The following is a 24,530-nucleotide window of genomic DNA, read 5'->3' on the forward strand; positions in this document are numbered from 1 at the left end:
TTAGCCTGAACACAATGATCCAACAGTGTGATATTTTTTACCTTTCGAAGCACAAAGGAGGACACATAATCCTCAGTGAATCATACTGTGGTAAAAGGGTAATGATTAACCCCGTGGCACGATACCTCATTCGTGTCATGCATAAAGTTGGTTGGTTTAGTTCATAGCAGCAAATTGCAATGGTGCCTTCCCAGAATTCCCTTTTCACCATAAGAAAATCACATATCTTTAAAAGGGGTGGAGGGAAACTTCACTGATGGAGAACTATTGGCTTAGTTTTCCAATATGATTTATTAACACATTACTCAATGACATTATTCATATCATAACATTGCACGATTTGCACGAGTTCAAGACAATAAAAAATAGTGAATTGCTTTTGATGTGCAGTCATTTACGTGGTCAGAACATCCCATAAACAGTGATATAAATGACCAGTTAATTTGTTTTTATATATATAAGGGAGAAGAGGTAGAGACCAAGCAAGAAGTGAAGAAAACTGTGTGAGGGGATAGAAGAGGGGGGAGTAATGACTACCAAGGGAACGGTCAAAGAGATAGTTTCTAGGAATCTTTTGAAGGTAGAGAGGTAATTTTGGAAGAGAAAGTTCCAAATGGCAAGGGTATAATGGCTGAAAGATTATCCATTGATGGTGGATCAGAGGCGGCGGGTATTGTGTGGATTCACAGCCTTAGAACAAGGAAAGAAGTTTTGCGGGCTAAAGTGTATGGCAATTGAAAACTCCCCAAATAGAGTCAAGTGAAGCTTTGTAGGGATTTGAGGAAGAAGACAAGAATCTTGATGTGTATTCGTTGGGGCATAGTGAATGAGAGGAAATGATTGAGGACCGGGGTTAATGGATGTGTGGGATTTTGTGCAAGAGAGAACTAGGGCCACAGAGGTCTGGACTAGCTAGGGTATGTGAAGCTTGAAGACAAAGTGGCCTGAAAGGAAAGCGTTAAGAGTCATGGATTTCAAATATTTCTTCAGAGACATATTCAGGGGATAACTTTTTTTTACAAAAAATTACAGTTCAAGAATACTACTTGCTTTGTATGGATTGGGTATTACAGGGTAGTTTAATATTTAAGAATGGATACTAGAGAAACTGCAGACACACAAATTAAGTCCTAATAAATACTTTCTCATCTTAATGTTCACATCTATTTCTTCACACGCACAACACATGTAAGCAGTTGTGAGTTTACATAGAGGTCAAATGCTAATATGTTGTTTTTGGGCTCAGGGACAATTCCCCGGATATGTATTACAACAACATCTTGCATTTATATAGCTACTTTAACGAAGAAAAACATTCGACGGCACTTCGTAGAAGCGTAATCAGACAAAAATCAGACATAAAAGCCACGGTGGCTTCCCCGCTCAAGCTGGTGAAAATCGCTGTTGGAGCCCGATGACGCCACTGGAAAGAACTGGGGCTACAGAGGTGTGAAGGAGAACCCCACCAGCAGCTTAGCCGCATGTCCAGAAGCATCCGCTAAAATCAGAAACAGTGGAATCCAGCAGGTCAGTAACCCAGGGCATTTTAACTGCCCACCTGTCTGGATTCCGCCGGACGGCTACGTTTAAAAATGTCGCCCCCCACCCCCCAATCTTTGCCTCCCTAACCTGGGGGCAGTCAGCCGATTGTAGCATACTAACACCAGCCAGACTGAGATTAGCTAGCTCAGCACGGACAAGGGGTTGAATGTGGGGCCCTCCAGGTCTGTATTATTTAGCTACTCAGGGCCTTAGCCAGCTGAGCTCCAATGTTTAAGTCTTCAGTTTCTGCACCCATTTCTTTTGTGAACACACTGTATTCTTGCACACTACAAAATGGGAAGCACAAAATTAGATGTCATCAAACAACCATTTTGCAAACTAAGAAGTCCTGGTAGTTTGAAGTTGGGCACATACTCATATAAAACACCTCAATAAAAAGGTGTACTGATCAGTTGCAATCCTGATAACTGAAACTTTCTACCATTGAAATCTGAAATATACAAAGAATTGGCTCCCAACTAAAATTATAATTAAAATCCAAATGTGTTTAGAAAATTGCCAGTTTTTATTCATGCTCTTTGCTATAACTTTATTTTAAATAAGACACGAGAACTATATACTGAAAAAATACAAAACAAAAGCCACACGATGCATTATTTAAAGAAACATTGTGTGGCAACTCATAAATACTGTTTAGCACAATGGCTAGAAATAACAGCAAAACTATGTACAAAATTTCAAACAAGTTTTTAAACAATGTGTTTGACAAACAAAATTTCTACATCTGGATGTAGGATACACTCTGAGATCAATAAATGTTTTTAATTTACATTTTTTTAAGTTCAGCTAATTTCCAACCAATTTGGTTCAAAACCTTTATAAAGATCTTAATCAGAACAGATTTGCAACAGTGTTTGGTAAAAATTAATATCTAGTTTCTCAGGTGAAAAATTAAGTTAAAAGGGATTTTGGACATGAGTGTCCCCCAGTAAGTTCTCTCTCATGAATATTCACCTTATGTCACTTGTACCAACTTGCAGTGGTAAAATCCAACATTGGGTGCAACCTTTAGTTCTGCAATTGAATGCTGAAACTTGGGTCCTTGTTCTACAAAATAACTGGCAACTTCTTTGTCCTTTCCAGTGTAACACTTTTCAAATAATAGGAGTCATTTATTGAATTGAATCCTAAATATAACCAGCCACGCTGAACCTTAGTCCATCACATTTCTGTACCAAAGTACAATTTAGTTAAATAAATACTAGCTAGGTGACTACTGTTTAAAAACTCTCTTTATAAAAAGAAAAGCTACCTGCCAGTAGCCACAGAAAATTGTGCAAACAGGGGTTTTAACATGAAGGTGGGGTCAAGATGAGAAACTAAACATTAATTTTATTTAATCTTCGTAACAGCATTTTACTTTGTGTATCTGCCAATTCCAAACTTAGCACACAGAAAAGGGAACATATCTAACACAAGAACCAGAAGAGTCCGATTATGTAACTTAAACGTTTGATCGTTGAGATCTCTTCAAAACATGGAATGTTTCTTAGATACAGCCCAGTATTCAACACTTTACTGTATTTATAACAGCTTAACAGTCTTCAACACCTGAAACTTTTTTTCTTAAATTCTGAAATGTCACTCAAAACGCTGATACGTTTCAAAAATAATGGTTTATGCAAATTTTTGACCTAACATCCACTAAAACAAGTGATGTCAGACATCACAGTAATGCTGGTTCTTCAATATTCACCCTTGTCCAGGTCTTCCCCGGATCAGAATGCACTTCTATTTAAAGAAAGTGGAATGTAATGAGGAAAGGTTAATGTACAAAAAGGAAAGGCAAGAGAGTGATGCTTACCCTAAACTCCCCTTAGCTTTTTCAGCCACAAATTCATTAAAATCCTATGCGGATATACATTCCAAATTACCTGAGTTTAGACTTCAACTGAAGTACCTGAAGCTAGGCCATAGGGTGGGCACTGTGCAACTGTTGTGGCCATTTTTCTTTTTTGCATTGTATGTGTTACAGAATTTATAAACTTAAACAACCTGGATTGTTTGTAAACATAATATTTTTTTTCTCCATTGGACATAACGCAACACAACATCTATTTTTTCTATCTTTTAGACAGGCATTTTTTTTAATATATATATATATATATAGAGCTTATTCTTACTGTAGGAGATGGAACAGGACACAGGACAACAGGACTAATCCATCCAAACATACCATGTAATGCATAGTCTGCACTTAAAACACTTATATGAAAGCATGTCTTTTGCAAGCATCACTGCTTCTCACAAACATTTCCTAAAAGAGGAATTCTATCCCTGCCAAGAACAGTGTAAGATATGCTAAAATTCTAAGAACCTTTGTTCAGAATGCAGGTGCTACTCCATGCAGACGATCAGATATATAGACTACCCCTACACAAGGGCAGAGGCCTGCTCCACCTTGGGGGGCGGGGGCTAGATTATCACAAAGTTATGAGCTGAGGAGAGTTCTTCAGTTTGAGACTCGTGGAGCTGCTGCTGCTGTTGATGTGAAGTCTGTTGCACCGAGGCCTCAGAGTCCGTTGTGCTGGTGTCGTCTGACAAAGGTGAGAATGAGACCCGAGATGAAAACTGCTCAGCAGTCACAGTGCTAGATGCTAAGCTGGGACTGAGACCAGAGATTGATGAGTTCTTGAGCATCAGGTCAGAAGTGGAGAACAGAGGTCTGCTGACGATACTTACAGGAAAGAACGCTGACCCTTTAGGGATGAAGTTCACTTTGTTTCTGTCAGGACAGGAAAACAATGGGACTGAGCTGGGAGGACGAGACCTAGGAGAAAGCAAAATTATTAATAAACTCAAAAAAGGAGATATACCCTTTGTAATGCCCCAGAATTTCTTTTACTGCAGTCTCCAATATTTGTGAGGAGAAACCGCAGTGAAAATGAAAACAATTTCATGGGTGTGACATTACGGACAGACAGTATCACAGTTCAAAAATATATTGCATATATTAAAATGCAACACAAGCATCTTCAGCTTTGTTACTTGTAATATAGCTATTTCCACACTGCTAGCATTGTGAAAATAGCAAAACCGACATTTCAAAATTACTAGAAATCCTGGGAGCTCATCAGTTATTATTCATGCTATCATGTTGACATTTTAACATTCAGTATTAACCAACTCAGGAAGCTGCACACATTTAAAAAAAATATTACAATATAATTGCAGACCTCAAGTGGGGCTGCTGTATGGCGGGCTCCTCCTCTTAATGGGAAAGAGAGGAGAGCGAGAGAGGCACAACAAAGAAAAGAAAGCTGCACTCATTTCTTTTGTGTATTGCTGTTTGATGCTCCCTTTTACTCTCACGACTTGCAGGGAATGATTCAATTCTCAGCACTTCCACCAAAAAAACCTTTGAAAAACCTTCAATGAACAGCAGAAGTGATACTGCAACTCTCTGAGTACTAAATTGGGCCGTGTAGCGCCCGTTGTTTCGGTGCTATGTGGCCTCTCGAACATCCATAATGTGTCTTGGCTGCGCACACACGATTCATGCGTGACATGCGCCGGATGCCATCTTGGTATAGGTAGTAGCGCATGCTACTGCCTATACCAAGAGTACTAAAGGAAGTGGCCCTGGAAATAATGGATGCATTGGTGATCATCTTCCAAAATTCTATAGACTCTGGAACAGTCCTACAGATTGGAGGGTGGCAAATGTAATTCCATTATTTAAAAAAGGAGGGAGAGAGAAAACAGGGAATTACAGACCAGTTAGCCTAACATCAGTAGTGGGGAAAATGCTAGAGTCTATTATAAAAGATGTGATAACAGAACACTTGGAAGGCATTAACGGGATTGGACAAAGTCAGCATGGGTTCATGAAAGGGAAATCATGCTTAACAAATCTACTGGAGTTTTTTGCGGATGTAACTAGTAGAATAGATAGGGGAGAAACATTGGATGTGGTGTATTTGGATTTTCAGAAGGCTTTTGATAAGGTCCCACACAAGAGGTTAGTGTACAAAATTAAAGCACATGGGATTGGGGGGAATATACTGGCATGGATTGAGAATTGGTTGACAGACAGAAAACAGAGAGTAGGAATAAACGGGTCTTTTTTGGGGTGGCAGGCAGTGACTAGTGGGGTACCGCAGGGATCAGTGCTTGGGCCTCAGCTATTCACAATATATATCAATGATTTGGATGAGGGAACTAAATGTTACATTTCCAAATTTGCAGACGACATAAAGCTGGGATGGAATGTGAGCTGTGTGGAGGATGCAAAGAGGCTCCAGTGTGATTTAGACAAGTTGGGTGAGTGGGCAAGAACATGGCAGATGCAGTAGAACGTGGATAAATGTGAGGTTATCCACTTTGATTGTAAAAACAGAAAGACAGATTATTACCTGAATGGTGATAGATTGGGAAAAGGGGAGGTGCAACGAGACCTGGGTGTCCTTGTACACCAGTCGCTGAAAGCGAGCATTCAGGTGCAGCAAGCAGTTAGGAAAGTGAATGGTATGTTGGCCTTCATTGCAAGAGGATTTGAGTACAGGAGCAGGGATGTCTTACTGCAGTTATACAGGGCCTTGGTGAGACCACATCTGGAGTATTGTGTGCAGTTTTGGTCTCCTTATCTGAGGAAGGATGTCCTTGCCATGGAGGGAGTGCAACAAAGGTTTACCAGACTGATTCCTGGATGGCAGGACTGACGCACGAGGAGAGATTCGGTCGACTAGGTCTATATTCACTAGAGTTTAGAAGAATGAGAGGTGATCTCATCAAAACATATAAAATTCTAACAGGACTAGACAGACTAGATGCAGGGAGGGTGTTCCCGATGGCTGGGGTGTCCAGAACCAGGGGGTCACAGTCTCAGGATACGGGGTATGCCATTTAGAACCGAGATAAGGAGAAATTTCTTCACTCAGAGGGTGGTGAACCTGTGGAATTCTCTACCACAGAAGGCAGTGGAGGCCAAGTCATTAGATGTATTCAAGAAGGAGATAGATATATTTCTTAATGCTAAAGGGATCAAGGGGTATGGGAAAAAAGCAGAAACAGGATACTGAGTTAGACGATCAGCCATGATCATTTTGAATGACGGAGCAGGCCCGAAGGGCCAAATGGCCTACTCTTGCTCCTATTTTTTATGTTTCTATGTTTACCGAACGCCAGAAGCATGTAAAATAAGGAGAAAATGGATACAATCATTGCGCAACGCTGAGTCATGAATCTTTGGAAATCTTTACCCCAAAAAGCTGTGGAGGCTGAGTCATTGAATACATTCAAGGCTGAGTCATTGGGCCTGATTTTAGCAGGCCTGCGTGTTTCCGGCGGGTTGGGTTTCGGGTGCGTGGCCTCCGCGCCCGGTGAAATTCATGGGTTGCCCGCGCGATCGTAGCAGGCAATCCACTAATTGGAATCATTTCCCTGCTCCTCCGGGCTCCGCGCTGCTGGTCTGCGCGTCGGGCGGGCTGCGCATGCGCAGTACGATCTGTCAGCTGGAGGCTCTCCAGTTAAAGGCGCAATCCTCCACTGACAGATGCTGCAACCAATGGAACAAATTACAGCATGGAGCAGCCCAGGGGGAAGGCTGCTGCAACCAATGGAACAAATTACAGCATGGAGCAGCCCAGGGGGAAGGCTGCTCCCAGTTTAATGATGCCTCACCCCAGGTATCATCAGATGGGGTGAGGAGGAGGGGACAGAGATCTTCCACCCGGCGGGCGGGAGGAAGCAGCCTGCCTCTGCCACCAAGAAGGCCTGGCTCGAGGTGGCAGAGAGGGTCACCTGCATCACCAACATATCGCCCACCTGCATACAGTGCAGGAGGCGCTCCAATGACCTCAGTAGGTCAGCCAAAGTGATTACACGTAGTCTTTCCCCTACACTCCGTCTGCCACATCACTGCCCCCAACCCACATCTCCTTCAGCACTGCCAACACAACTCTGTCACATCACCCCTCACACCCACTCAAACCTCATCCTCATCTTACCTGCACCTAATCACCTCGCCAGTACTCATCCCGCCACTACCACTCAACCCAATACTCATACAATCTCATGGCTCTATCTCATACTCACCCTCTCGTGCATCTCCCTCACGGCCAGCCTCACTCAACCTGCCACTACCTGTGCTGCAGCCACAGGGCATGCATCACATATGTGCAGTAGGCAGCGTACGGCAAACGTGTCGTGAGCATGAAGGGGATGCACAAGGGTGTCTGAGGGTTTGCCATGGGTGTTACCTATTTTGAATTTCAGAGCAACAAACATCACACATTATATTGGCACCACCACTGCCATGTCTCCGCGAATCCTGTCTGTTGTGTACAATAATGCCCGCTCCTGGGTATCACTATGAGGACCCACCACTGATGCCACCCATTGTGTTACTGCAGAGTAGGTGCAGGTGTATTTGCAGGGCTCTTCCGCGCAGACGACTGAGAGACATCGGCGGTGTACCCGGCTGCACCCTGGAAGGATGCGGTGGAGAAGTTGTGGAGAGCAGTGGTGACTTTGGCAGCGACAGGTAAGCAGATGGTGCTGGGGCCAGCCAGGAGCAGCTCGGCATGAAAGAGCCTGCAGATCTCCACAACTACATGTCGAGTGAATCTGCTCCTCCGTGTGCACTGCTGCTCGGAGAGGTCCGGGGAGCTGCGCCTCGGTCTGTGGACCCTGTGGCGAGGGTAGTGCCCTCTGCGACGTGCCTCTCTCTGCGGTAGCCCTCCCTCCTGCTGTACAGGTGGATGTGTCACAGCACTCTGTTGTGGAGCTCCACGTTTCAGAGATGGACGGCGTGGATGGCGAGGCTGGTGATGCTGTTCGCCCTCCGAGGGGGTCATGACTGCAGCTACGGCGGCCCCCATCCGCAATATGTACATCTGAGGGGGTCCGCAAGGTAGGCACATGTCTCCGGACCCCGGGGTGAGTGTGCAGGTTGGTGACTTTGACCGTCCGGAGGGGGGTGGTGGAGGCCACACTTTTCCCAAGTGACAGAGCGGCCTCCTGCAATGGGTGAGGGTCTCCCTCCCCCCCCCCCGCACCTGTCAAATGGACCTTTGCAGCTGCCACAGGCTGACGGCTGCAACACGTCCAGTTCAACGAGGACTGTTTCCCCCAGTGTGTGAAATAGTCCCATGTTTCCCCAAAATCACACACAGTCCCTTAATCAGGTCAGTTAATGACCTGAATAAGCAAAATAAATAACTTCAAGTGGCATCCTGCTGGCTTTAATTGCCTGCGGGATTCCCACCAGCGGGGGCCACGCACGCACCCCTGCACGTCATCGGGGATCCTGGAAGTGGGCGGGATCCTGGCGCGATCCGGTCACGTGACTGGATATCGGGATTTTCGGGGCCCCCCCGCTGGAAACCCACAGGAAACCCGACGGTAAAATCGAGCCCATTGAATACATTCAAGGCTGAGTTAGACAAATTTTTGATCAGTAAGGGAGTCAAAAGATATGGGGAAAGGACGGGAAAGTGGAGTTGAGGTAAAAATCAGATCAGCCACGATCTCATTAAATGGCGGAGCAGGTTTGAAGGGCCAAATGGCCTACTTCTGCTCCTATCTCTTATGGTCTTATTAACGCTGATTTAAAGTGATAGACACCATTTTGGCACTTAACGCTCAACTCAATGCACCGTCTTAACCACGACCATCTGAATGTGTCTTAGAGTGCCTCGAGGACCCCCACCAGCGCTATTTAAAAGAGACCATGTAGGATTTACAGGTTAGTGGCTGAATTATTGCTTCTGGCTGTCGAGACATTTGTAACCGTTTTTGGAGGTCTCCTATACTTGAATACTAGGATGCAGAGACATAGCCTAACATTTAGAGCCACGATGTGCAGAAGTGAAGTTAGGAAACGCTTTTACAAGCAAAGGGTGGGAGAAGTTTGGAACGCTCTTCTGCAAACGGCAGTTGATGCTAGCTCAATTGTGAATTCTAAATCTGAGATTGATAGGTTTCTGCGAACAAAGGGTATTAAGGGATATGGGGTTAAGGCGGGTGTATGGAGTTAGGTCACAGATCTGCCATAATCTTACTGAATGGCAGAACATGCTCAGGGGGCTTAAGGCCACTGCCACTTGCTGCTTCCTGTTATGCGCCACCTTGAGGTGTACAAAATTATGAAGGGCCTAGATAGACTAGACAGGAAGTACCTGTTTCCCCAGCGAAGAGTTCAAGAACTAGGGGACATAGATTTAAGCTGATTGGCGGAAGGATTAGAGACGACATGAGGAAAATCTTTTTTACCCAGAGGGTGGTGGGTGTATGGAATTCGCTGCCCGAATTGGTGGTAGAGGCAGGGACCCTCAACTCTTTTAAAAAGTACTTGGACCTGCACCTAAAGTGCTGTAAGCTGTAGGGCTACGGACTGGGTGCTGGAAGGTGGGATTAGAATGAGCACCACTCTTCGAGCCAGCGCGGACATGATAGGCCAAATGGCCCCCTTCTGTGATATATCTTTGCATAGAAAGCGGGACGTGTGTCTGGGTGATGTGCCTGTCTTGGTTGAATAGCTGCCAATATGAGGAATCTGGGCCAAAGGCAGGTATATGGAATTAGATCACAAATCAGCCTTGATCTTATTAAATGGCGGAGCAGGATCGAGGGGCTGAATGGCCTACTCCTGTTCCTATGTTCCTATGTGTGTGTGACCTGTGAGTTGTGGGTGGGCGGCTTGCAACAGTGGTAATGTAAGAGGAAGCATCTGATTGGAAGGGTTGCGTACTGATGGAAAGAGTTTGTTGGTAGGTGGGTGATGGGCAGTGTAGTGCGTGGAGCAGTGGATGCGGCTCGTGGTGCAGTTGGTATCAGACGCCAGTTGACCTCACTCACCTTGACCACCCGTGTCAAAGCATTGAACTTCTTCCTGCACTGCATCCATGATCATGATGCTGTGTGCCTGGCATTGACTTTGTCCCCCACTGCCTCCTACTGCCTTTTGGGCATATGTCTGGAGGGCCTCTTGTTCCCCCCACGCCCCCCCTCTCCCCCACACTGTGGCTATAGGATGTCCCTCCTTCTGTCCACCTCTTGCACCAAGGCCTCTAGTGCATCATCTGAGAATGTAGGTGCACACTCTCTCGCAGGCCTGGTACAAACTCAGATCAGCAGATTGGTGAGGTCTGGCATGCAGATTGGAGGACGTGGGATTTAGTAGTGCGCAACCTTTGTTCAACATTTTAACATAACTCATCAGTGTGTAAACATAAGGACGGGACCTGCATCTGTGTTTTACGTGTGCGATGTCTGATCTCTGTTCAGACTCGGTGTAGACACCAGACTGTTCCTTGGCTACCTTTAAAAGATATTAAGAGACATCCTCCCTTTAAGAAATTGGGGCTCCCTCTGCTGGTGGAAAGTGTGAATTGCATTGAATCCTCGTGTCAACGCTGATTCGAAACGCTGCTTACAGGCAAGTCCTCAGGCCTCACAAAAGTCTCATCCTGCCTGAGCAGGGGCCATCGGGTGCGGGTTAATAGTGGATCGCACTACCCATGCCCAATAATAGACCTTATCGAATTTTCCCCCCTTTATATTCCTACTGCCATTGCTGCAGTCATACTCTGCACCATAAAGATTTTGCCGATTTTACACGTGCACACTAATTGCCAACATTGTGGCGTCACATCACTCCAAGCCACACTGTTCCCGCAAAACAATTCCATTACAAATTGGTTTTACAATGACCTTAGAGGAGGAACAAAGATATAGATCACACAAAATCATTATAAACTCGAGACTAAACAGTAAAGCAAGTTTCTGAGCTATTTCTTTGGAATTGAAGTTACCTGACACTATTATAAACACAGATAGAACCGTTTTACATCAAAGAATCATTTCAGTTCTGGTGAATTGAATAGTTTTTAATCACGTTAGAAAACTAAATACTGAATAATAGTTCTCATCTGGATTTATTCAAACGATTCCACAGTAAAACAGCCTGCTTTTTCTTCCTCTCCATTAATATTCAGAGATGAAAGCTAAAGAGATTGCAGGCCTCAAAGGCATCGCAACCAGAGCTGCGATTAAAGAGAAATTTAGATTTCTAATTTATTTCAATAAAACCAGAGCAGGATTGTATGCCTTGTAAAAGGCCCAGAAATGTAATGATGGGATTAATTTTAATCTTGCTAATACCACCAGAAGTCCCTAATATGTGCATTCATCCATTAATGACAATCTACTGCATCAGCAGAAAATGCACTGGACCACATGCAATGTGGAGAAATCAAGGTAGTTTTGTGCATCATAATCTGGGTGTGCTCATCTCACCAATGGCATCATAACAAAATCAGGCATTATGCTGCTCTTTGACCAATAACCTAAACCCAGAGAATGTAAAACAATCATGTCAGAATGGTTTTTACTATGTTAAATGTACCTTACACTGAAATTAATCACACTTGGCAACATTCTTTGGAGTGAACACAAGGGATTTCATTTCTGGCATTTTCCAGTTGGATCCAGGTGCTTCCATGAATTGTGATTTTCCAACCTATTAGACGTAAGCTTTAGGCTTCCAACGACAGTTTGGTTGTGAAAACTCAAGCCTCATCTATAATCAATTCTTCCATCTTGTGATCCCCTTTTATTTGACTTTTTCAAACTATGAGATGGCTACAGACAAAATTCCATAAGGGAAGAAACTTTGCTGAAGTCAGTGTTTAAGCAAAAACAGGTTTTATGTTTTCCAGTGCATAGACTGATAAAGAGCTCCCTTCAGTCATCTACAAGCTTGCCTTGCAGTCTGCAGATTTTGCATCACTTGGGATTAATGATACCCTAACGGTCACTTGGACCAATCTGAGAATCTGATGTAAATTGAATGCCAATTACCTTGTTCCATTTATAAAAAGCTATTAAGGAGACCCTTCTCATCAGGAGGGTACAGTTGGCCACTGAGGGAAGATGGCAAATCAGCACAGGAAATATATTCTGCAGTATGCATTCTTCAAAAAAAAAACAGCTTGAATACTATTACTTCAAAATGTAAACTCCTTTTGTTAGATCGTTGTTAGCAGATTTATATATAAAATTAAATATTCTGCTTCAGACAAACATTTCTTTTGTCGGTATAAGGCCGCTGGTTTTGGAAACTATACCTTTGTCAAAGAACAAAGGCAAAAAGCTAAGCAGTATTAAAGAAAATGAATGAATTGTGTCTCAAAAATTCTAATTGGGTGATATTTTTAAACCAATATCTTACCAGCATAGCAATGACAAGAAAATAGATCAAAAGTATATTTTGCTCTGGTGTTAAACCTTCAGCTTCATGGAAAAAAGGTTGCATAATGTTGCTTTCTGTCATGAATTTGTAATGTATTAAGAATAAATTATAAAATATTCCACGATAGCTGACAAACCAGTGCAGCAGTGTTGCACAAAGCTTCTGTCTGTGAGCCATGAAATACAACGCCAGCTTCTTAGAGGACCCAAGACAGCTTCATGCAGTTATGCAGATTTACTTTTCCGACATTTGATCTTGAGCGAGTCCCAGGTTCCTCCAGCTAAGCACAGCTGATCATCTTTGGCCCCCCACCACAAACTCTGCTCACTCATGTCGACTTCATCCCCTCCTCAACATCAGACTAAATCAAACTGTTCACAACCTCGGCATCTTGTTCAATCCTGACTCCAAATCCTTTCCATCACAAAGACCACCTATTTACATCTCTGCAACATCGCCCACCTCGTTTCCTACCTCAATCAATCTGCTGCTAAAACTCTTCGACATGCCTGTGTCATCTCCAGATTTGAGTATTCCAATACTCCACCTTGCTGGCCTCTGATCCTCTTCCTTCAATAAACTCCAGCTTGCCCAAAACTCTGCTGCTCACATGCTATCCCATACCAAGTCCCACTCACCCATCACCTTTTTCCTCACAGTCCTTACGTTAGCGTCCAGTAAACCAACAGGTCAAATTTAAAATTCTTGTCTTTATGCCCTTCCCTACTGCTGTGACTTCCTCCAGCCCTACAAACCCCCCTCCCCCTCACCCTCACCCCACCACCTAACTCTCCATTCCTGACTCTGGCCTTTGATGTATTCTCCCCTTCCTTCTCCCCACCATGGGCAGCTGTGCCTTCAGCTACTTAGGACCGAATCTCTCGAATTCCCTCCCTGAACCGCTTCTCCTCCTCCAAGACCCTCCTTAAAACCCACTTATTTGATCAAGTTTTTAATCATCTTTCCTAATATATTTTTCTTTGGCTCAGAATCAGTTTATTTTTCCTCACACCTCTGTGAAGAGCCTTGGGATGTTTTTCTATATATATTTAAAGGCGGTTTACAAATGCAAGGTGTTATAGTTTTGAACCGATGCACTGCTCAGGCTGATTTTGTTAACCTTGCCACCCCCTGGATCAAGTCAGTAATTTCATTCATGAATATTCTTCAAATGAAAATCATGGGCACGATTTTAAAAGGGAAAAACGGGTGGGTTGGGGGGAGCATTCAAAATCGCAACCATTTCAGCCCCCAACCCACCCACTTCCGGTTTTCACCGAGGAGGGTTGGTGATTAAAACCCTTCAAGGCTGCAGGCCTCCATTTTTCCAGGGTTTCCAATTTCAACCCCTGGGGGCCACGTGAAAGAAGGCGAGAAGGCCCGAAAGTAACAGATAAGTACCTTTCTGGCACTGCTTGTGGGACTGGAGGAGCAGGAGTGCTTCCCCCAGGCCAACAAGCCTACCTGCAGCGACCACCCAAATATCGTGGACCCCCTCCAACGGTTGCGGACCTCCGCGATGACTCCCGATCCCGACAACAACCCCCCCCCACCCCGGGACAACCAGGCCGGCCAGTTGGACAGCAAACCAACAAAAAAAAATGTCCTTCGTCAGAATTGTAAGGTCGTCCGGGAAACCCGTACTTCCGGGTTTCCCGTCTGCAATTTGACCCCCCCGCCCCCTTTTCAATAAATCTATTCTTCCCTTTCCCATTTCTGCCACCCTTCTTTCCATTATTCTATTTCATTTATTTTTCATTTAATTTGTGTATTTCCTTTTTTATAAATGATCTTTTCAGCTTTCTTTCACAGTTTATTAATTTTGCTGAATTACCATCTCTTCTTTGCTTGTGGATAAACTGGTTATTCTCCTGTCCCCTACTGCACACCTGTGTATATAAATATTTGATGTTTATTAGTAAATCATGTGGATTTGATATATAAATGGATATGCTTTTGTGACCTTTACAAGGAATACCATAGGGCAACTATTAATTACATTTTGTGGCTGCAGCATTGAAGTGTATGCTACAGGGCGAACGAGTGACCATGGTGTAAATTAATGCTGTAATCTCCAGGGCAATTCATTTATTATTATTCCTCTTATAGAAATCAATATTTTGTATTATTTAAATGTGCAGTATATATTATAATTTTCTAAGTCTTGAAATACTGGCACAATAGAAGTGTACAACACCGGAGGAGGCCATTCAGTCCTCTGTCTCTGTGCCAAATCTTTGCTAAAGCAATCCAAAACTAATCCCACCACCCTGACCTCTCCCTATAGCCTTGTATCTTCCTCTGTTTCAAATATTGATCCAACTTTCCCTCAAAAGGTACAATAGTTTCTGCTCCAGCTATTCCCCGTGGCAAAGCATTCCATATTCCAACAATCCACTGCGTAGAGAAATTATTCCTAACCTTTCTCCTCAGTCTCAATGGCAATTTTAAATTCATGATATCTCATCGTTGATTGCTCAACCAAAGGAAATAGTCCTTTCTTATTCACCCTATCAAAAACATTCATAATTTTAAAAACCTATATTAAATCTCCTCTTGGCCTTCTCTGCTTGAGTGGAAATAGTCCAAGTATCTCAAGTTGCACATATTAGTATGATGGATATAAAATGTGTGACCGAATCCAGTCATTCACACTAGATTATATTTGTAAACAAAAAAGACACCACATGGCAGTAAACTGCAGAATAATGCCATATTCTACCAAAGATACCAATGGTAAGTTATCAAAGTTAAACTTGCTTACATTTATTAACATATTAAAAATTACATTTATTTTCTCTCTAGGTTATATACATTTCCCTCTATCAATGCTGCTCTTGATCCGGCCTCTTGGAGATTCACAGAAATGACCTGATGTGTCTAATCCCTCGGATTTTCTCTCCCTCTTTGCGGGGAAGCACAAGACTTGACATCTCTTGAACGATTAAGATCACAGAGTAATACTGGCATGCATCTTTACCCTATTCTGTGGTACAGCACATTTTATTATTTTTAATTAGAACAGTTAGCACGAGTTTGTTTTCATTTAAAGATGCACTTGTAGGTTCTACCAGAGGTTTCCTTGTAGAATATCTCATTGGGAATGGAGCTCCATCCCTTGGTGCAAAAGAATATCCCATGCTCACATGTACGCAGTTATGGCCCTCTAATGTGTATGAAAGAAGAGCCATAACTCAGCATCCTAGTGAGGTTAGCACTGTATTTACTGATAAGAAACTGTAAAAGAATCAGCAGGCATTTTTGGATTTTAATTGCCAAATATTCCAAAATGTTTGTGTTGAATAAAGAATTGGAACTTTTATTTTGCTGTTATGATAATACCCACGTAAATATAGATTCCAAACCACAAACATTGTTCCCTTTTATTCCCAGTTTGTAGAAGGATGCTACAATATTTGCTGCAAAACTTTAAAGATGCAATTTATTTATTTAATACTAAATGGTGCAGTGTGTTTCAGTCATTTCCAAAAAGTAGTCAGTAATAAAAAAAATTTATAAAAGAAATACTTACGACATTTCCTCAAAGACCTTCACTTTCTCACATCCCTCTGGGGGTTCTCGTTTGAACATATAGCTGTTGTTTGGTTTGGGTGATGAAGCATATTTGGGGAGGGGTGAGCTACTCCCGCTGTCTGTAAATGTAAAGGAAGAGAATACTGAAGATCATCAAATTGTAAGGGAACAAATTAGTCCAGATACAGCTAATCCAAATGTCAGATGCACAATGGATTTCAGTCCTGGCATTAAGACTTTGCTTCAGATGAAAAGCAGTAATATCCATTTGTTTTAGCACAAGATATCATCTGTTCTGAACAAGTGTAAGCTTCAAGATGGTATTAATGTAGCATAAAACTGCATACAGTAGTTTATTTTAGCTCTAAGTATATCACAGCAGTATAGAGCAAACTCTTCGAACCAGACATATTACACACAATACGGGTAAACTCTATCATGTACTTTGAAATTAAAATGTAAATGTTAAAAGATGTAAAAGTGAAGAGCGTGAAGCTGCATGAAAAATTTAATTGTATTAAAATGTAAAAATGAAATCCACATGATACATAAATAGGACAAATGAAGAAACTCAAATATACACCAAAAAGGTAATTCATCCTGCCTTTATAGAAAGGATAGAAGCTGATCACATATTCTCTGCATTAACAGATGAAAAGGTTTTTTAAATAGCCAAAGTGGAAAAATTCAGACAAACATCCTTTTCAATGGGAGCAGGATATTACCAGGTAATAAATGCCTGCCAACAGGTTTAATAAATATTAAATCCTCTAAAAAATATTTACTTTGGAAGACCATAACAGGGTAAATTTGTCTTTTATTTCTCAAAAAACTAGACTTCGATTTGTTTTTACACTAAACATCCTGCTTCAATATTTAGCATACAGCTCAACGGACTTTAATGTATAATGCTTCTTTTAACAAAATTCTTTGAATAACTACACTGCAATGTAATGTAAGTGATACTGAAAATCGACTGTTAGAACAAGAAAACAGCATGCATCCAAGGCAACTGGAGCTTATAGCACACACAAGCCTGGGACCTTATTCTCTTCCTGACTGCAGGACAGTCAGTGACCTTTCCCACCTTTACAGGATCTGTACTCCAAGCTCCATCCCCTGCTGAGTTCTCAGTTACAGTACACTGATCAATACAACTTCTTACTTCACCGCATCGTTAACAGAAATTACCACTATCAACCCGACTGTGCTTATGCATATCCTTATTCACTGCTATGAAAATTCCAAATGGAGGCAATGAATATTTAACATTGTATACATCAGCAGTTATGTTCTGAACTTGTGTATAAAAGCACAACTTGAACCTAGGTAATAGAATATTTACGTAATAGAATATTTAATATCCCTACCCCCTCTCCAATCCAGCTGTACAAAAATCGTTCACTTCTTTAATGTGCTCATTCATCAGTTTCTCTATGAGCACAGACTGGTTAGTCAAACAGTCTGTTTCCATATTGGAATTTCTGTGTAATTCTATGTATCTCCCCAATTTTGCTGTAGTTTTTGTCCTCACTGTGTCCTAAATATTCAGCGACTGTAAGTCCAGTCTCAAACACCCTTTGAAAGAAAACATTCTAGAATGGAAAATTAACTTGTTCTTAACCACGATTCTCCAAGTTTGGCTAAGTACACTCTCAATTGTGATTGCTTTCTAATATTCTGTGTACCACTCCGCCCCTAGTTACATGTACAGTTTTATTTATTAATCAAATTATTTTGAATTCTGCGCACACATAGATTCATCGAGTACTTAATTTTCAACTGAGGAAAATCAATATGCACAAATATCAGGCACTACACAGTGAAACATCCTAAATTTGATGATAGAGTTATCAAATCAGCACAGCGCCAAATCAGAATTGTACACTTATGATCCAAAATGTCCATGTAACAAGGAAATCAGGATTTTAAATGGATAACCTCATATTCTCTGCTTCTGTTTTAGTCATATTCAGCAATCAAAGAAAAAAAAATATTTTATCCATAGATTAAATATGTACATGATGAGTAGTATTTTGTGGAGAGAAACTAATCTTTCTTCCACTGACTGGGTTAAAAGAGCAGCTCTCATCTTGCGACAACATGTGGTACCCATCACATACGTGTATAAAAACAGGGTTACTGAGCTGGCAGCAGACATGCCATGTTTTTTAGTTTAAATTAGCATTTGCTTTGGCTGCAAGCATAACTACAAGAGATTACATTAACTCATTACTACGATGCAGGGATTTAAAAGGCACAGCTATAAATTTTTTTAATGGGTTATTGACCCTCAATCCACTGGAACATGACTCGAAACAAGAAGCGGGCAGCAAGGATATGTATGACCTGTACTGTACCAGTGTTGCACTGCCTTTTTTTAGGCATTAAATACATTCAGCATGTGCATCATAACCACATGAACACACACAAGAGAATAACCTCCTTTCACAACCATTTCCCTCAAAAGAGCACGTGAATTTAGACTGCAAACTTCAGAACATTTTCCAATGTAGTTACTGTTAATAATTCAATTGTTTATAGAAATAGGATCGGAACAATAAAGAAATTTTTAAACACAAGCTCATTGTTCTGAACAGGTCATTTAATGTAGAATGTCCCAAAGATACTGAGTAAGTAAGCACAACTTTTTAAGAGACTAGCTAAAATAAAATCACAAGCTCAGCTACAAATTTTATACTTGTCTACTGTTCCAGAGGACTACATACATTTCATGATATACAGTTTATTGTACTGTCGCCAGGTTTGAAGGTAGACACCTTTTAATTTTGGTAAAAAGTACTTATTTTGCTCAGGGAAAAACAGAAAACAAGATTCCTGAAGCAGTTTATGCCAATTATGACGAAGAGTCTTCGACCTGAAATGTTAGCTCTGTTTCCTTCTCCACAGGTGCTGCCTGACTTGCTGAGTATTTCCAGCATTTTCTGTTTTTATTTCAGATTTCCAGTATTTTGCTTTTGGTTTTTATGCCAATTATTAATAGCTGAGCTGTTCTTGGTATATAATTGCTGTTAACAAAATGTTTCTATCCACTGGTGCAAGAAGATTTTCTTAAAGGTTGAAGACATTATTCCCAGCTTGAACTTCTGTGGGGTGGGGTGGGTGGGGAAGGGTTTGGCAAACCTTTTATTGTATGATTTACAAGTGAATGATGCTGCATGGTAATCATTACATCTCGTATTTGTAAATTAAATAAAAAATGTTGCCGGTCATTTTTTTCAAATAAAAGCAGTACCCCCTTGATGGTTTTGGGTGACTTGCTACTGTACATCTTCCACCAACAAGGAAAGCAGGGTAATATGGACTGGACATCTTCATGAATGACTTGTACCATCATTTGATAAAAGGTACTTCTCTTTGTAAACAAATCAAGCAAATAACAGATATGGTCCCCTGTCCAGCTGACCTCAGCCAAGGCAGAAGCAAGAGCTCTACAACTGGCTGGGGAATCAGTGCAAAGACAGGGTTTGCATTCTTGATCACTATCTAGTAATTCCTGCTGGAAAAAAAAATGCGTGTGAGAATTTCAGGTAAAGGAGCAGATCAAAATTTATCTGTAAGCCCCTCCCTCCCCTCCCCATACCAAATAGCCTGCTGACACTCACCATCTACACTCAGATCTGGAATGGACTGCCTAAACAGTAACTTTCAAAAGGGAATTGGATATATACTTGAAAAGGAAAAATTTGCAGGGCTATGAGGAAAGAGCAGGGAAGTGAGACTAATTGGATAGCTCTTTCAAACAGCCGGCACAGGCACGATGTGCCGAATGGCCTCCTTCTGTGCTGTACGATTCTGTGACATGAAGAATAGGAATCATACCCCAGCATGAACCAGCACCAGAGAGATGGGAAAAAAAATAAAAACAACATTAATCCGGTAGTCTCAATTTAGGATGGTGTGCAACACATCTTTCCAAATGACAATTTTGCATCTTCCTGAATACATAAGTCCTGACCTTCACATCTCCTCACAGCCTGACACAGATTTTACAGAATAAAATGGTTTATAGCTAGAAATAACAACACATTACAAAAGGAGATATCTAGCTTGTACCCACACACAGCTAGGGCTCACATCAACGTATCTCACAAGTACTGACAATGCAACATCGATAGATCCATAATGTACAAGCATACAAGCAGAATCACTTTAGTACATGGTCCTATATGGGGAAAAATAGATTTAAAAGAAAACAAAAATAATTGTTCTCAAATGGACATATACTGACACAGAGTGACCAGACTATTTCTACACCAGGGACGAGGGTAGCAAGGGCATCTGAAAAGCATCTTTACTTGCCTTGGTGGCACGTAGAAGTTATTTTTCACTGGAGTGCCTCATTCTTGAGTCTTTGCCTCCTGATTCCGACTGCTAACGCTGCTCTTGGCAGGAGAAACCGAGCTTCCTGAACGTCCACTTGGATATCTGGGTTTCGGGGCCACAAAGGATTGTGGGACAGTATTCGGATAAACACACAGCAGTCCCCAACGCAGTGTGCTTTATTTCTTAATGGCAGAAGTGAGCTTTTTGAATAAATTTGAATATAAAACCATCAACAGATGCTGTGTCAGCGAACCGCACTTATTTCCAGTTTTCAACACTTACTAAAGCTCAAGCACTTCACAGTCCATTCCTGGGAAAGATTTTTGAGACGATATTTTATGATAATAATGCTGGTAGTAAGTGTACAGAAGATGATGCAAAACTGGGAAACACTGAAGGCACTATCTGTAAAATATGGTTTAGCTGTGTAAATATTGCCAGGTTGCTTCATTTTGAACCTCTTCTGTGTCAGTCATATGAATAGGTAAAATGAAAATGTGAGCTCGTAGCCCATTTACAATCACTAGTACTTTTTAATCTCCTTTTATAATTTCCCAAGAAATCTCCATTTTTCTTGTGTACAATACCATGTACTGAATGTGATTTATGTGGATGGATTCAGAACTGCATTACCCCCTTCCCTCCCCTTGCTTCTCCTACAGTTTTCTGGTCTTAAGGTTAAGCTCCTACTGGGGTGGGGGTCATTAATGTTTTTGTATGCTACACCTACAAAGCTTCCCTATTGTTGTCTGAGACATCTGACTACTAAAACAATTTGTTTACACATAAAGATGAATTAAAATTGTTCTACAAACTGCACTTCTGTTTGGTAATCCCATTTCAGCTGTAAAACCTCTAGACTGCTATGCATGCACGAAAAGCCCTACTTAATGCTGGGAATAGGCATTTCAAACACTGCCTCGGTCTGTGTTTGCTTCATAGAGCTCCTACTATTCCAATGCAGAACCAATTGACAGCGGTTTTGGCAACAAGTGACTGCCTCTGTTACCTGCAGTGAAATTATATTTGTGACTGTCTTCATATCAGGAAAGGGACATGCAGAGGTTTGAAAGCAGAATTTTTTACAGCAATATCATCAATATTCCATGGAGAGGAATACTGGATATAAAGTTTTCATGTTGCTGTGCAACAAAGGGAGAAAGAGCAATAAGCCTTGAGGGAAAGTAATTTAAAAGCTGCATTCACATTGTCACTTTTGAATCAGTGCAAAGTGGTTTTAGGTGCACATCAATAGCGAAAGCGGCAGTATAACTCAAGAGACTACCCAACACAATAAAAACCCGAGATGTTCCACACTGGTTTGACTTCCCAGAGTACAGCATAAATTCAGCCCAAAATAGATTGTGAAGAAGCAAAACAAAAAAAAAGTTAATGAGAATCCAGAGAGATAAAAATACAGAACAGAGAAGGTTAAATTTTGATCGTTAAAGATGGTAAAGAATATACTGGTGAAGGAAGAACAACATTGTAAATAGCTTTCCATACTGCAGCAGCAGCCTTCTTCAACCTCAGTTGGCAGAATTTCAGGGAACAGCTATCAAGATGCAGCTTGCCCACGTTGATATGTAGTTTCTTGCAAAAAAATGTATATTAAACTTGACTGGAACTGCATGCAGGGAGCAAAGATTTGGGGATGTTTAACCAGGCGTTCCCTCCCCTAGAGGTAACTCAAAATAAAAAAGGTGGGGGGGAATAATTAGGCAAAGATCAATGGTTCTTTGAGAGTGGAAAGCACAGCACTGGTCTGTGACTACCACCCAATAGAAAATAGCTTCCCTGCTAATAGGAGCTCCACACCACACTATCGCTACAGGCAGGGGGAGAAATGACTGGCCTGTTCATTTACTGGTCAGGTCTGCACTTCCTGCCACTCTGATGTGGACATATTTTTAAAATTATATATTTTTATATGTAAAAACTTGTGCCAATTTTCTATCAATTCTAATTCTTAACACATGTATAGAGCTAAATTATTACTGTCACAACAAATGTGATAAAGTCTGCTTGTTGCATCAAACCTCTATTTCTTAAGGATTCCATGAACAGACCCAAGTGACTCCAAGAGCTTACAACATTGTCAAATAAAACAGATCTCATTTTACTGTAACAAACCTATATTTTACTTTTGCTGACACACGTCCTGCCCACAGTAGCCTGGGACATCGGTCTCTGCAGCTCATCCAAAACCTCACTGTGGCTCCCCAGAATAGTTTGCAGACGGCAGTGCCCACAACCCAGATGAAAGGTCATCGAATGGAAACGTGAACTCTGTTTCTCTCTCCACAGATGCTGCCTGACCTGCTGAGTAATTCAAGCATTTTCTGTTTTTAACCCAGAAATTACTTTGCCTGATGGGTTACTCAGACCAAGGGCAGCCAACAGGTCCTGCTGCTGGTGAAATGGGGTACCTACTCTCCACTGCATGAAGACTGAGCACAGCTAAGCTGGCAGAGGGACCTTTGCAGTTGGTCAATGGCAGCAAAAGGAGCACAACTTTGGTGCAAAGTAGGTTGTGGCCACCACACCACAGATGGTTTTCAAGGGGACACACGCTGTATTTTTCCTTTATGAACCAAAGCACGCATGATGGAATACACAGGTTGTTAAACCTGCAGATTAGAGAAGGCTCAAAGAGTTATGGTCATTTTACTGTCCATGAATCCTGAACTGTGCAAGTTTGCTCACCCATAGTAAATACGTGAGGATCACCAGAAAACTGAGATTACACAATCTCACACACAATGGTGTCTTCATATTATGTGTTACTATAGTCCAAACATAAAATTCTTGCATTCAAATACCATGCAAAGCATAGTGATCTCTTATACAAGTCAAAGAAAATAGCTATATCACCCAAAACATTTAAACACAAAAATGTTTCATTCAAGCAGTTTTATATTTATTTGTTTTTCTCTTTACGTCTTTTAGTTTGTCTAGAAGTGAGCTTTAAAAATTAGTTTGAAATAAATATTGGAAGGGCAACATTGGATTGAGTCTTCAGGACAGTTTAATTTTTATTAACAAAAGTAGCACAGCTGTGTTTCATGCTGTGAAACAAATCAGTTTATTAACTCAACATAAGACATCACAATGTTAGTTCACAATAATATTCTGAGGTTAAGTTAAAAGTTAGCACATTATATACTGTTTTCATGAATAGCTCTCCAATATATTACATACAAATGGCAGGACTGTGCCATATTGCACAAGTTTTACATTTTGTATTAGGATTTCTTTCAACAGTGAGCCTCACATGATTAAATGTACATTTATATCTGGCAAATTCTAGCATTCCTCTTGAATACACTACTAGTTCAATCTGAGACAATTTGGAACACAAGAATCAAACAGTAAATTCTACTTGAAAATGAATGCTGAAATTACTTTTACTTACTTATGTATTAGTGGATCCCACTACAGAGCAACTTAACAATAAATATAAATATTTAAACACACACACACACACACACCACACACAGACACATTACATGTCATATTACATTAAAAAAGCAGCAATCTTTAGATACAATAATGTAATTCAGAACATCTACAAACATAAGTTAGATTTTGTGTTATGAGGGGTCGCAGGGGATAACATCTTCTCAATCATTCAACCTCCGTACCCAGTAGATAAACCAAACAGGCACATCCTCCCTGTAAAGGTTGAAACACTAACGAGACTAAAACTTTAATGCATGTGCAACTAGTGGGGGAAACCTGGTCTGGAGAATTACCATCTCTACATCCACCACAATCAGCGAGCACGCCATCTACCAACATGACGAATACATATTCAATCCAGTTTGGCCGATTCTCAGAATACCGATTCACATGCTTTGCCTTCCATTTTGGGGCAATTTCTCACTCATCC

At 41.4% G+C, this 24,530-nt stretch overlaps 1 protein-coding gene across 2 annotated transcripts in view; it reads right to left on the bottom strand.

The window, feature by feature from the left end:
* Positions 1-2,065: 2,065 nt before the first annotated feature.
* LOC137341120 (glucocorticoid-induced transcript 1 protein-like) overlaps positions 2,066-24,530 on the bottom strand; it is a 240,240-nt gene continuing 217,775 nt past the window's right edge. For both annotated transcript variants that reach the window (XM_068004073.1, XM_068004064.1), the window contains exons 7-8: positions 16,290-16,410; positions 2,066-4,333 (exon numbers count right to left, since the gene is read on the bottom strand). In XM_068004073.1, the coding sequence (XP_067860174.1) occupies positions 3,979-4,333; positions 16,290-16,410 (476 nt within the window). In that variant the 3' untranslated portion in view covers positions 2,066-3,978. The remainder of the gene's footprint in view (positions 4,334-16,289; positions 16,411-24,530) is intronic.

The sequence above is a fragment of the Heptranchias perlo genome, chromosome 2 (assembly GCF_035084215.1).
Source record: "Heptranchias perlo isolate sHepPer1 chromosome 2, sHepPer1.hap1, whole genome shotgun sequence".
In the NCBI taxonomy this organism is placed as follows: domain Eukaryota; kingdom Metazoa; phylum Chordata; class Chondrichthyes; order Hexanchiformes; family Hexanchidae; genus Heptranchias; species Heptranchias perlo.